Genomic DNA, 12755 nt, shown 5'->3' on the forward strand with positions numbered 1-12755 from the left:
AAAATCTGAAAAATGAGACCCAAACACTGGGCCTGAAATAGCCGACAAGAACCAAATTCCAGGAACACTCCCCTAGGAGTTCCTATTTGAAGGATGTATACAGCCCAGCTGACCACCATCACCACCCCCTGCCTCAAGTCCCTATCTTGGAGAGAAGTGCTTCTCTCACTGGGAACAGTTCCTACCGCGGGCCTCAAAGACTCGCACTAAGGATAGAAAGCCAGGATGGGAACTAGGCTTTGCTCCCTGGAGGTAAGGGTCATGACTTCCTTAAAAGATCACCAGAACTCCAACTCTGTTTATATTTGCCCCGCAAAGGCAGTCAGTCCCCAGGCCAGGGTGAAGCATGGTTTCCTCTGACACTCTTAAGTCGGTGGGGGTGGGGGAAACTTTCAGAGTGCTTTTAATTCCTCTAAAGCACACAATAAGTCACAAAGCGAAGAGGAGTATCCTGCTGACCAAAGTCCAACCACAAACCAGGAGGAATTAGGATAAGGTCCATCCTAGGAGATGTTATGCACTCTATTTAGTTTCTCTGAGCCACGGTCCATGGAAGTTTACAGGCAGCAGTAAGCTCTGACAGTGGAAGCACTCACACAAGAGACAATCATTTACCAAGAATGTCACTGCTGGGAACTTGCACTCTTTGTAAGGCAGGCCAAGGCTCATCTTTTCTACCAGCTAATAGCAGGCTTATTATGGTCTCTCAGAGATTTCCCACCAATACAATCAGGCTCCTTTCTGGCTCTAAATACTGTCTTGATATGCTGTCATTTAAAAAATCTGAACTGGTGTAGCAAAAGGTTCTTGGTCTTCTGTGATTTCTATTCTATAATGCAATAATGTATTGTTCTGTGGGGCTGAAACAACTACATAAAATAAAGTAACCTCCCTGTATGCATCTCTCTTGTGTGACAAATCAGATTTCCTTCAAGATGATACAAATTACAACTTTCGTATCAATCCACCCTTCAACACTAAATCTGACTTCCAACCTTCCCCCCTCCCTCCCTTTGGAGAAAACTGCACAATTCTTAGTAGTAAGAAAAAAAAAGTAATTGAAGGATTAAAACCTATAGGTTTAAAAATGACAAATTTCGGGCTTCCTTGGTGACGCAGTGGTTAAGAATCCGCCTGCCAATGCAGGGGACACGGGTTCGAGCCCTGGTCCGGGAAGATCCCACATGCCGCGGAGCAACTAAGCCCGTGCGCCACAACTACTGAGCCTGCGCTCTAGAGCCCGCGAGCCACAACTACTGAGCCTGCGTGCCACAACTACTGAAGCCCACGTGCCTAGAGCCTGTGCTCTGCAACAAGAGAAGCCACCGCAATGAGAAGCCCGTGCACCGCAACGGAGAGTAGCCCCTGCTCGCCACAACTAGAGAAAGCCCACGCCCAGCAACAAAGACCCAACACAGCCAAAAATAAATAAATAAAATAAATAAATAAATAAATAATGACAAATTTCTATCTTTTGCTGAAACTTCCAATACAAATTATGCCCCAGTTACTAAAGTACCGCACAGTTTGAAGAAACATAACTCCAAATTAGTCAAACACAAAACAGCCAAACTTCAAGGCAGAGTGAGATGGAAAGAGGGAGGAGAGGGAGGTAGGGAGAAGATAAAAGGAGGAATACCAAGCAACCATAAAAAAATTAAGAAAGGTAATAGGAAAAAGTAAAAAGGTACAAAGAAAGAAAGCCTTTAAAAAATGCAAACACAAGACACGGCAGCACAGAAAAGAACAAATTGATTAGGCAGGAAAACATCATTCACATGATACACATTATCTTTTTGAAGGAAAAGACCAAAAAGATGCAGGGAGGAACAAGCCAACATTAACCAGGTTAGGTGCAAAGCTAATAATCTCTGTCCTCAGAAAAATAAACAGAACTACATATACTTAATGTAAGCAAGGTCAATTTGGTCATGTCCCCATCCTGCCCTAAACCTTGCAAAGAAGAATGTGAGGGTGGCAACTACTGGGTAGAATTTAGAAATCTGTGGAGCTTTAATTCAGGGGGATTTAAAAGGCTTACCGTGGGACTTACCTGGTGGCACAGTGGTTAAGAACCCACCTGCCAATGAAGGGGACATGGGTTCGATTCCTGGTCCGGGAAGATCCCACGTGCCGCGGAGCAACTAAGCCCGTGCGCCACAACTACTAAGCCCTAGAGCCCGCGAGCCACAACTACTGAGCCCATGTGCCACAACTACTGAAGCCCATGTGCCTAGAGCCCATGCTCCGCAACGAGAAGCCACTGCAATGAGAAGCCTGCGCACCGCAATGAAGAGTAGCCCCCGCTCACCGCAACTAGAGAAAGCCCGCCCGCAGCAATGAAGACCCAACGCAACCAAAAATAAATTAAATAAATAAATTTATAAAAGGCTTACCGTGGGACAGGTATTTGGAGGTGATGATTCTTCTGTGCACACAGACAAGACAGAGAGGGAAGGCATCTGGGAATGGGTCAGGGTTGGCACCTCTGTGCCACTGTCCAAGTTCAAAGCTGAAAGCCCAAGAGCATGATGCCCATTGAGCTCACTGGCACTGCTTTGGGTGGAAGGCTTTAGGGAATTCCGGAACGTGCCACTGCGGAGGCAGGATGTGCTATGGAAAGTGCTTGCCATCTTGGCTGTCTTCTGACTGCTGTCATCAGAGTCAAGTTTGGGGAAGGACAGGGACTTGATATTGCTTACTGCAGGGATGGGGGGGAGGGACACTTTGGAAGACAGCGACATCTTTTCACAGTTGCCCAACTGTGGTAAGGTTATAAAGCCATTGGGTTTGTGAAGAGGCTTGAAATCTAGGGTTGCCCGCTCCAGGGATGCCAGGACCTCCTCATCCTGTAACACAGACCCAGAGCCGCCTCTAGGCAAGTTACTGTCCAATAACTGGGCCATAATGGGTCCACTGGTTCCTACCAGAATGTTTCTCAGCTCTTCCTTCTCGTCAATAGTTTTTAACTCCAGATTATCAAACGGGTCTTCTTCACACTCAAAGTCAGCAGGATTGAAATCTGCCTTTGTGTGGGGTGGGCTGAGAACTTTCTGTTTTGTGGCACTGCTGCTGACCCGGGTCGGCGTGAGGATGCTGTTGTGCTGTAAGCTGGCAAGGATGGGGTTGATAGGAGGTGGCATTGTGGCTGTACTGTGAGTCCTGGAGAAGCTCATTTTGCTGTCACCCTCTGGGCCACTCTTAGAATTCACCTTAGCTTCTGCCTCCTCAGCCTTGTGCTCTGCTTCCCACTGGGCTTCTTGGATTTTCTTAATATCTTCAGCCCACTCAATGGTTTTCTTTTCCAAAGAGAAGTCATACTGTAAAGATATATCAGAGAAAGGAAGTGTGAACCCAGGTGGCTTCCCCTCCCCCACCCAATTCCTCCACCCAATTCACTTCTTCCTCACCCTGGCACAAGAGAACTGGGCAAGGCAGCATTTATTAAGGTGTATGGGAGGATCCCCACTCAGGAAAACTAAGACTTCCTAATCTTACTTGATTTAATCAAACTATGCTCCCTGGTTACTTCTAGAAATTAACTAGAAAGAGCTCCCACCACCTCTAGTCCTACATACCAGGCCAAATGTACCTTGCCACTTCCCTTGCTTCTCTCCCCTCAGGCCATTTCCCTTCCTAGAATTCTTCATTGGTGGCTCAGGCAGAACTCAGCTGCCTCCTCTATAAAGCTTTCCTGATGGCCCATTCCTTCCTCTGAACTCATACATAGTGTCTGTCTCTATCATTTGATGCTGAGCACGTATGACCACAAGCAGCTTTAGTCTTCCTCTAAACATTTCCCCAGCACTATCACAAGCCTCTTGTGGGCAGCAGCTGGGCTTTAGACCCTCTTAAGGTCTCCATTATCTAACACAATGCCCTAAATAGATCCCATGCTCAATAATAACAACAGCCTCTAGTATTTAAGAAGCACTTACAAGGTGCCATGCATGATTCTAAGCACTTTTTACGTATTAGTTCTCTAGATTTTTTCAACATTACAGGGGCTATGCTCAAGGTCATAAAGCTGTTAAGTGGTAGAGCCTGGATCTGAACCCAGGCAGTCTGACAACAGATTCTATGCTCTAAACCACTACCAAATTACAATGAACAGACTGTACTCTAAATGTAGGAAAACTGCTTATTAAGAAATCTAGACATAGTCAAATTAAGATTTTACGATGCAAACTCAACAAAAAGCAAACAACCTGATTAAAAAATGGCCAGAGGATCTGAATAGACATTCTTCCAAAGAAGCCATACAGATGGCCAAGAGGCACATGAAGAGATGTTCAACATCACTAATTATTAGGGAAATGTAAATCAAAGCCACAATAAGATATCGCCTCACGCCCATTGAAATGGTTATTATCAAAAAGGCAAGAAATAACAAGTGTTGGAGAAGATGTGGAGAAAAGGGAGCCTTCATACACACTGTTGGTGGCAGTGTAAACTGGCGCAGCCACTGTGGAAAAGAGTAAAAGCTAAACAACGTGTGCACATTCAAGGTTGGAGGCACAATAAGAGTAAAGAGGGGAAAGGGAGAGGAAGGAGGCCTACCATGACCTAGAGCCACGGTAGACCTAGAGTTTTAGAGTAGAAGAAACATAATAAAGTGCCTCAGGTCATCCCTAAACCTTTCAGCTTCAAACAACACAAAAGAAGCCTGGAAACGCACATGTCAAGAAGTTCACTTACACACCCTGAGCCAGTTACTGGGCCCCAAAAAGACACTTGGGGGATCACAGGGCTTCCTTTCTACCACTAACTGAATAGTGAGAAAACAGCACTGGGCAAAGGTTGCTGCTTCTAACTGTGGAGGAAATCCAATTATGCAACTGGTTTCCTCCACCAAAAACTGAGGCTGTGACCAACTTCCCACTGCCTGTAAACACAGATCTCTGAAGTTTTACTCCCCAAAACAAGTGTAAATTTCTTTCCTCTTTAGTGCTTTTTTGTAATTACCAAAGTAATGTAGAATACTTGGAACATAGGAAAAAACAGAGAGAAAAAAACAGCAGAAATATTACAGTGAAAAAGAATGTGATTTTTGAGTGTACAATAATAAATAATAACATCATCTAACATTTATGGAGTACCAGGAACCAGAATAAGCATTATAAATGCATTATTTTACTTAATCCTTATAATAACCTTAAAATCTGTACAAGATTACACAGCTGTTACATGGCAATTCTAGCCCATGAATTGCTGAACCAGAGTCTGCTCTAAACCGTGACACTAAAGGCCACCCTCCGCTACTGTGGCCACTACCACCATTTCAGTGAAAACTTTCCGGACCTGGGTGCAAAGGTTTATGTATGTTTTACTGGCTCACTTTGACGATTTTTAGTCTGAAATCTCAAGTTTGTATTGTCATGCAAGGGCAAATATGAAGAAGTTACAGGAAACTTCAAGCTGTCTAGGGCTCTAGGTCTGACTCTCCTCTGGATAGAGAGGGAGCCAGCGCCAACACCACAGCCAAATCCCCCACTGGAGACCCTAGGCAGTCAAAGTTTAAGGAAGCTATCTGCAATTAGAGAACAAAAACACTGCCGCTAGCCCACACAGGAATGGAGCTTGGAGCCTTGATCTCCTCTTTTGTTATTAGTGGGTGTGATGCGTATGACAGGCACAGTACCAGGCACTCACTAGTGTATCACACTGATCAAATAGAAAATTCCCAGCAAAGCCTATTAACGGCAACAATGTGGGATTCCAAACAAGCCTTCTGAATGAATCAATGAGGCAGCGAATATGAGGACTACTGAAATAAGATGGAGGTGTTATTTAAATCATATTGCTAGCAGTATTCTGCACACAGAGTAGTATTTACTGAATATTTGTTGCTGCCAATAAAAAAGCCACCAAGGAAAAAGAACAAGGTAAAACTTCATAAAGGAAATCTCTGTCTCTTCTGGCCCAATAAAGTCTCCATACACAAAAGGAGTATTGATTCAGTATTCAAAAACATCTAAGATAGTCAACATTATTAGTAGCTAGGGAAATGTACATCAAAACCACCATAAGAGAGGTAATTCCCTGGCGGTCCAGTGGTTAAGATGCCGTGCTTCCACTGCAGGGGGCGTGGGTTCAAACCCTGGTCAGGCAACTAGGATCCCAAATGCCACGTGGCCAAAAAAACAAAAACCGTAAGACCACTGCACACCCATTAGGATGTATATAAATAACCAAAAAGACAGATGATAACAAAAGTTGGCAAGGATGTAGAGGAACTAGAAACTTCATGCAGTGTAGGTAGGATTGTAAAATGGTGCAGCCACTTTGGAAATTAGTCTGGCAATTCCTCAAAAGGTTAAAGATATATATATGACCCGGCAATTCCACTCCTATGTATATACCCAAGAAAGCTGAAAGCATTATGTCTGCACGAAAACCTGTAGACAAATGTTCACAGCACGGATTTCCCTGGTGGCGCAGTGGTTAAGAATACGCCCACCAATGCAGGGGACACAGGTTCAATCCCTGGTCCAGGAAGATCCCACATGCCGCGGAGCAAATAAGCCCACTCGCCACAACTACTGAGCCCATGTGCTGCAACTACGGAAGCCCGCTTGCCTAGAGCCCATGCTCTGCAACAAGAGAAGCCATGCAATGAGAAGCCCGCGCACCGCAACGAAGAGTAGCTCCGGCTTGCCACAACTAGAGAAAGCCCACACGCAGCAATGAAGACCCAATGCAGCCAAAAAAAAAAAGTTCACAGCAGCGTTATTCCTAAAAGCCAAAAAATTGGAAACCATCAAAAATGTCTATCAACTGGGGACTTCCCTGGCAGTCCAGTGGTTTTAAGACTCCGCGCTTCCACTGTAGGGGGCATGGGTTCGATCCCTGGTCGGGAACTAAGATCCCGTAAGCCACACAGCCAAAAAAAAAAAGGTCTATCAACTGATGAGTGGTTAACAAACTGTGGTATATATCAATACAATGGAATTATTCAGCCATAATAATGAATGAAGTACTAATACTTCATTCATACAATATGGATAAAACTTGAAAACATTAAAGTAAAATAAACCAGTCACATATATATTTATGAAGTTATATATAAAAGACTAAATATTGTATTATTCCACTTATATGATATTCCAGAATAGGCAAATTCATAGAGACAGAAAGTAGATTTAGTGGTTGCCAGGGGCTGGGGGAAGGGGAAAATAGGGAGTGACTGCTAACGGACACTGGGTCTCTTTTCAGGGTGATGAAAATATTCTGGAATGAGATGGTAATGATAGTTATGCAACTCTGAATATACTAAAAAAAAATTTATTTGCATACCTTAAAAGGGAAAATTTTGTGGTATGTGAATTATATCAATAAAACTTTTATTTAAAAAATGTAACTGAAGTTCTCCCACTACGATTATTCCCTACAAAAGACTGGAAGGTAAAACAAAGAATACATTTTATTTTATTTTTCAGTATTATTATTATTTTTTAAATTATTATTATTATTTTTGGCCGTGCTGCGTGGCTTGTGGGATCTTAGTTCCCCGACCAGGGATCGAACCCGGGCCCTTAGCAGTGAAAACACGGCGTCCTTTCCACTGGACTACCAGGGAATTCCCAATTTTTTTTTTTTTTCAAAGAATACATTTTAGAGTAACATGGTAATGCCTTAGTAAATCCCCCTTCTTTGCCAGGAAGTTGTATTTTAAAAAATCTCGAGTCACAGGAAGAAGTGTTTGAGTGAGTAGCGTACCTTTCTGTTTTTCCATGTAACTCCTTCTCTAAACTGTAAGCTCCTTGAGGAAAGTGATTAAGGCATTTATCTCTATCCTCAGCCCTAGCAGAGCATCACCCAAAAGCAGGCAGTCAATAAGTGTGTAGGAAGTCACGTAACATGGGGCTATTTGCTGCTTTCAAGATGTAATTTTATACATTTATATATAACTGAGCTTTAAAGATGTAAGGGTTGAAAAAGAAGCTATTGAGGAGACGGCATTTAAGCGCAGTCTAGAATAGATAGATTTTTAACAAGCAGACAGCTTTTAGTATGGTGAGAAAGAGAAGAATATTTCAAGTGGGGATAACAACTCATGAGAAGAGCATGGTACAGACAGGTAATACACACAGTACATTCAACAAATTGCTATAGTATCCTGATTTGGAGGGAATATAGAGGAGATGATGAGCTAAGGTACTCGACCATAACCTTATGTCTAGACGATTCAGTAAGGGTTGGTGAATCACTGTAAGTTTTTAAATTCAGGAATATTATTCTAGAAACAATATGAAAAATAGAAGGAAAATGCTGTAAGCAGAGGAGCCCACTAAAGAGGCTACTGAAATAGCCCAGGTGAAAAAATAAGGTAAGGATAAACTGAATGGCAAAGGGAAGACACAACAGAGAGAAAATACTATGTAACTTGAGTGACCAAGAAGGTAGTGAGGACATTAATAGAGAGAAGGAAAGAGGGGAAGAAGCAAGTCAGATGAGCAATGGGGATTTGTTTTGGACAAGGCACAGAATCCCAGGAACATACAATCTATCAGATTACACAAGATCTGTAACAGATATATAAACATATACAAATGTGCGTGCGTCTGTACACATGCCTGTGCGTGAGTGAGAGAGACAATGTGAGCCAAGCAATAACAGGAGCTATCAGAAACACAAATAAGAGACAGGAGAATTTTTTTTTTCTATTTCACTATACATCAAATTCTTACTCCTTAAAATGTTAAATGTACTAAACTTTAACTAAAAATTACCACTTACCTGTACTTCTCTGACAACCTGCAAACAATCAGGCAAGGAGAAGCCAATAGGTAGACCAACTTTAGCTGGTGTTTTGAATTTGTCTCCTATCTTAAATGGGACATCATCAAGGTAACTGAAAGTCCCTACAATCAAAAATAAAGTACAAAATATCAGCAAAGAACTTATTATTTGTTTTGGTATAATCTTACGTCTAGGATACAACATTAATTTATGCTATCCTAAGATTAGAAGTTACAGAGTTCCTTCTCTGACTGCTTACCTTCTCCTGACCCTAGATCTCTAATAAGGAACTCCTATTTGAGGTTACTTGATCTTATTAGGGTTTATATTCAATTATACTTACAGTAAAAGCCAAAGTACTCATAGTAGCCTAAAAGTCCTCCCCAACGCCCATTACCTCTCTTGCCCTCAATTCCTGGCTCACTGAACTAAGTCACAGTGATCCTCTATTCCTCAACCATGACATGGTCAAAACTACTTCAAAAATTCTGCACTGGCCGCTTCCTCTATCTGGAATGTTCTTTCCTCAGATATTCACATGGCTTACTCCTTCACCTCCTTCAAGTCTTTGCTCAAATGGCACTTTCTAAGTGAGGCTTACCCTGACCACCCTATTTAAAATTACTACCACACCCTCACCGCAGTAATCCCAGATCATCATCTATCTTTTCTCCATAGCACTTATTACCTTCTAACATATATGTAATTTGCCTTTTAATTATATTTATTGTCTGTCTTGCCCAATGGAATATAAGCTCCCTGCAGGTAAGTATTTAAGTCTGTTTTATTCACTGATGTAGTCTCAAAACCTCAGCACTTCCTGGTACATATTAGGCACTTATTAAATACTGATGAATTGATGATAGAATCTTCACAAAAGAACCTCCTTGATTAGAATTTCTTTACTCTAGTAAGAATCATTTTTTAATTAATACAAAGAACTACTCTAGTTTTTTTTTTTAAGCTATATTCTGGAGATGTAGAAATATTTAAGAAGTACAGCACTTATGAAAAAAAGGAAAACCAGACAAGACCATGGGAATCAGACCAGGATTATCAGGAGACACAAACCATACACAACTGAACTGCTTTAACTCCCTAAATGTTCTCTGCCCATCACAGATGCGTAATACAGAAAGATTGGGACATTATCATCGATTTATAGGGTCAGACAAAAATGAGAGTGGTCCTTGTATGTGACTCTCACTAGGTATACACTCCAAATCAGATCATGATTTCTTTTCTGGACCAGGTTTGGGGCTAACTTAACTGGCAGAAGCATCAGGCAGAATGAAACATAGTTCATAAAATAAATTTTGCTTTTTGAATATTAGCAGCTAGTAAAATAAGGCTTACTTCTGGGTCTCACACTAGTATATTTTCTTAAGTGCTCATGGACAGAATAAGACAATTGCACCTCTTCCATAAAGAGATTTCTCTTCCTTCTAAGAACTCTGTAGATTTCAACACTTATCAAGCAAGGTCAAGATACATTTGTAATCTTCTCATCATTCCCACTTCCCAAGGTAGATATTGCTCTGATATACCTGAAACCCTCCAAAAGAAAGAAGAATAGGCCCCCTCTCCCACTCTTGGGGGAGGGCGTCTACCTCTTTCCCATATAACTTCTAGCTAGAATTAAAACATTTTAACTATCTCTCACACAGCTAGCAAATTAAATCCACAACTGTGTTCAATTTAATAATTTTTCTGAGGCATAACCATAACTGTTAACACTCTAGGAAAGTTTCCAAGTTGGTCATACCTTTGTAAGTGTTCTCTCAGCTGGCAATGCCTGTCACATTCCCACCCTTATTTACTTGATTAATTATGTCTTGTCCTTTAAGAATGAGCTTAAGAACAACTCCCTTCTCAATCTCAGAACAGGTCTTACCATTCTGTATTGTTAATAGTTTGTATCCTTATACTACCCCCCACCCTGCACCAGAGACTTTGATCAAGGATTTAATCAAACTCCTATCCACACCCCCCCAAGCTCAGCAAGACATCCAGCAGATGAGATTTGCTCAATGAGAATAAATAAAGAAGACATGGTCTTACACTTCTCTTGTATTTAACTCTCACACTAACTCACATTCAATTAGTATTTATTAAAATTCAAAATGATTTACCTAAAATGGCAAAGCTAGTCATGAAAATGTTTTAACACAGTACTCGTGCAAGATGTAAGCACATTTCTAAGGTTCTGCAGAAAGTCACAAAAATGTACCAGAGGTACCAAAAAAAAGTATCAGGTACCATCACAGCTTGCCAACAAAACTCTGGTTATAACACTAAAACCTTCTGCCACTTATAAAATGCTTTATATTACAGAGATCAAAAGCAACGCTCTTTTTAATTGTAGAGAACTTTTATCTGTCTTCCATGGAAACAGGTGCTCAAAAGTTACTGAAAGTTAGATTCTAACTTTGGCTAGTGCCCTGATTAACTGGAAACAAAGCTGGAACTAGCATTTTCTAAGAAGCATTGGAAAGATTTACAGTCAAGTTAATAATCACAAAATTAAGTCTTTTGTTTAAGAAAATTTTTAAGTATACATTCAAAGTAGGTTAATTATATGACACACACATATTAGAAAAATCCTATCTATAATAATACTTATATGCATATATGATATACAAATCTAAGAAAACCTATCCATATTAATACTAACAAAACTTTCTTAAATGAATACTTCTATTATAGGTTGGTAATGGGGAGTTGAGGGGGGAAAACCATCTGTTAAAAAGTACTATACTTAAGATAGTACTTTTGAGCCAAAAGTACTCATTGAGCCAAATGATAATATCTTTCAAGAAGGGTATTCAGTTTCCTTGCCTACCTTTCAGTTAGGAAACTATGACAGTGTTGTATACACTGACAATTTATATTCTATAAATGGAACTAGGCCCTGGCTTAGAGACAGACCAGATCAAGTAGAACACCTTGGAACAACTGCTGTGTCCCTTCATTAGCACCAATTACAGGTAACTGCTTTAAAAAGCAGTTTCATTTCACTAACAAAGCCAATGCCAAGGTGACTAAGCACATCTTCTAACCTTCCCCCTCCCCCGGTTAAACTCTGTTAACCGGGAATGAGTAAACAGTTTTGTGATTATTGGGAGGAGGGGGTAGGGCTAAAGGGCAAAAGGCATTTAAGAGATAGCAACAAGAAAAGCAACTTTTTGAATGATGGCCAGAGACTACCATAAGTACAATGAATGATGTTGCTGTGAGGATTAAAAAGAACATTTTTGCAAATATAACCAACTATGCCTTAGGAACTATTCATTTTTATCCAATATATCAGAATATCTATTTAAAGACATCAATTTCTCTTATTTCTCAATACATTTTATTTTTTAAATAGATTCAATAAAAGCTCAACCACATGGCCCAGAGAATTAAAGCACTGTGGGTTAACAATCTTCTGGCTCACCCTCAAGTACCTTTTAGTTTCAGTCTTTATTACTGAAAATCTTTCTAAGATGTCTGAGCCCATTTTCCTCAGTTCCATTTAGAAAAAGAAAGTACATCTCTGGTGGCTGTGGCAGTTACTTGAAGTCAGGTTCTGCACACTGCTCGCCATTATGCTATGGTGGAAGGAACTGGGCTGAAGGTGTAATGACTCAGGATAAATTCTGGGAAGGTTTCAGTCTGTTTCTTTCTAAATTGCTGACAATGTTTATGATCTTGTGACCTGCCTGTTTTTCTGAAAAAAGGTAATTCCATGTGGGGAGAGAAATTCCTAATAGAGGGTAGAAACTGGATTATGCTTAATTCAGATTTTACTGTGTGTTCAAATTGAGGTTTTTGAAAAAGAAGAATAAAACAGATCAAACTTAAAATTAACTGAAAATTGTAATTCCATGACTATCATTACCTTAAAGCTGCAAGTCAGGTAACACTTGCAAAATTACATCAATAGATAGTTAAACAGAGCAAGACACACGCATATATATATACACACACACACACACACACACACACACACACACACAATTATACAGATA

General features: G+C 40.7%; 1 protein-coding gene across 2 annotated transcripts in view; it reads right to left on the minus strand.

Annotated features, from left to right (window-relative positions):
• The window catches only part of UBAP1 (ubiquitin associated protein 1), a 56219-nt gene that overhangs the window by 7860 nt on the left and 35604 nt on the right, over positions 1-12755 (minus strand). For both annotated transcript variants that reach the window (XM_036854349.1, XM_036854350.1), the window contains exons 3-4: positions 8740-8864; positions 2397-3320 (exon numbers count right to left, since the gene is read on the minus strand). In XM_036854349.1, the coding sequence (XP_036710244.1) occupies positions 2397-3320; positions 8740-8864 (1049 nt within the window). The remainder of the gene's footprint in view (positions 1-2396; positions 3321-8739; positions 8865-12755) is intronic.

This window comes from Balaenoptera musculus, chromosome 6, assembly GCF_009873245.2.
Source record: "Balaenoptera musculus isolate JJ_BM4_2016_0621 chromosome 6, mBalMus1.pri.v3, whole genome shotgun sequence".
NCBI lineage: Eukaryota > Metazoa > Chordata > Mammalia > Artiodactyla > Balaenopteridae > Balaenoptera > Balaenoptera musculus.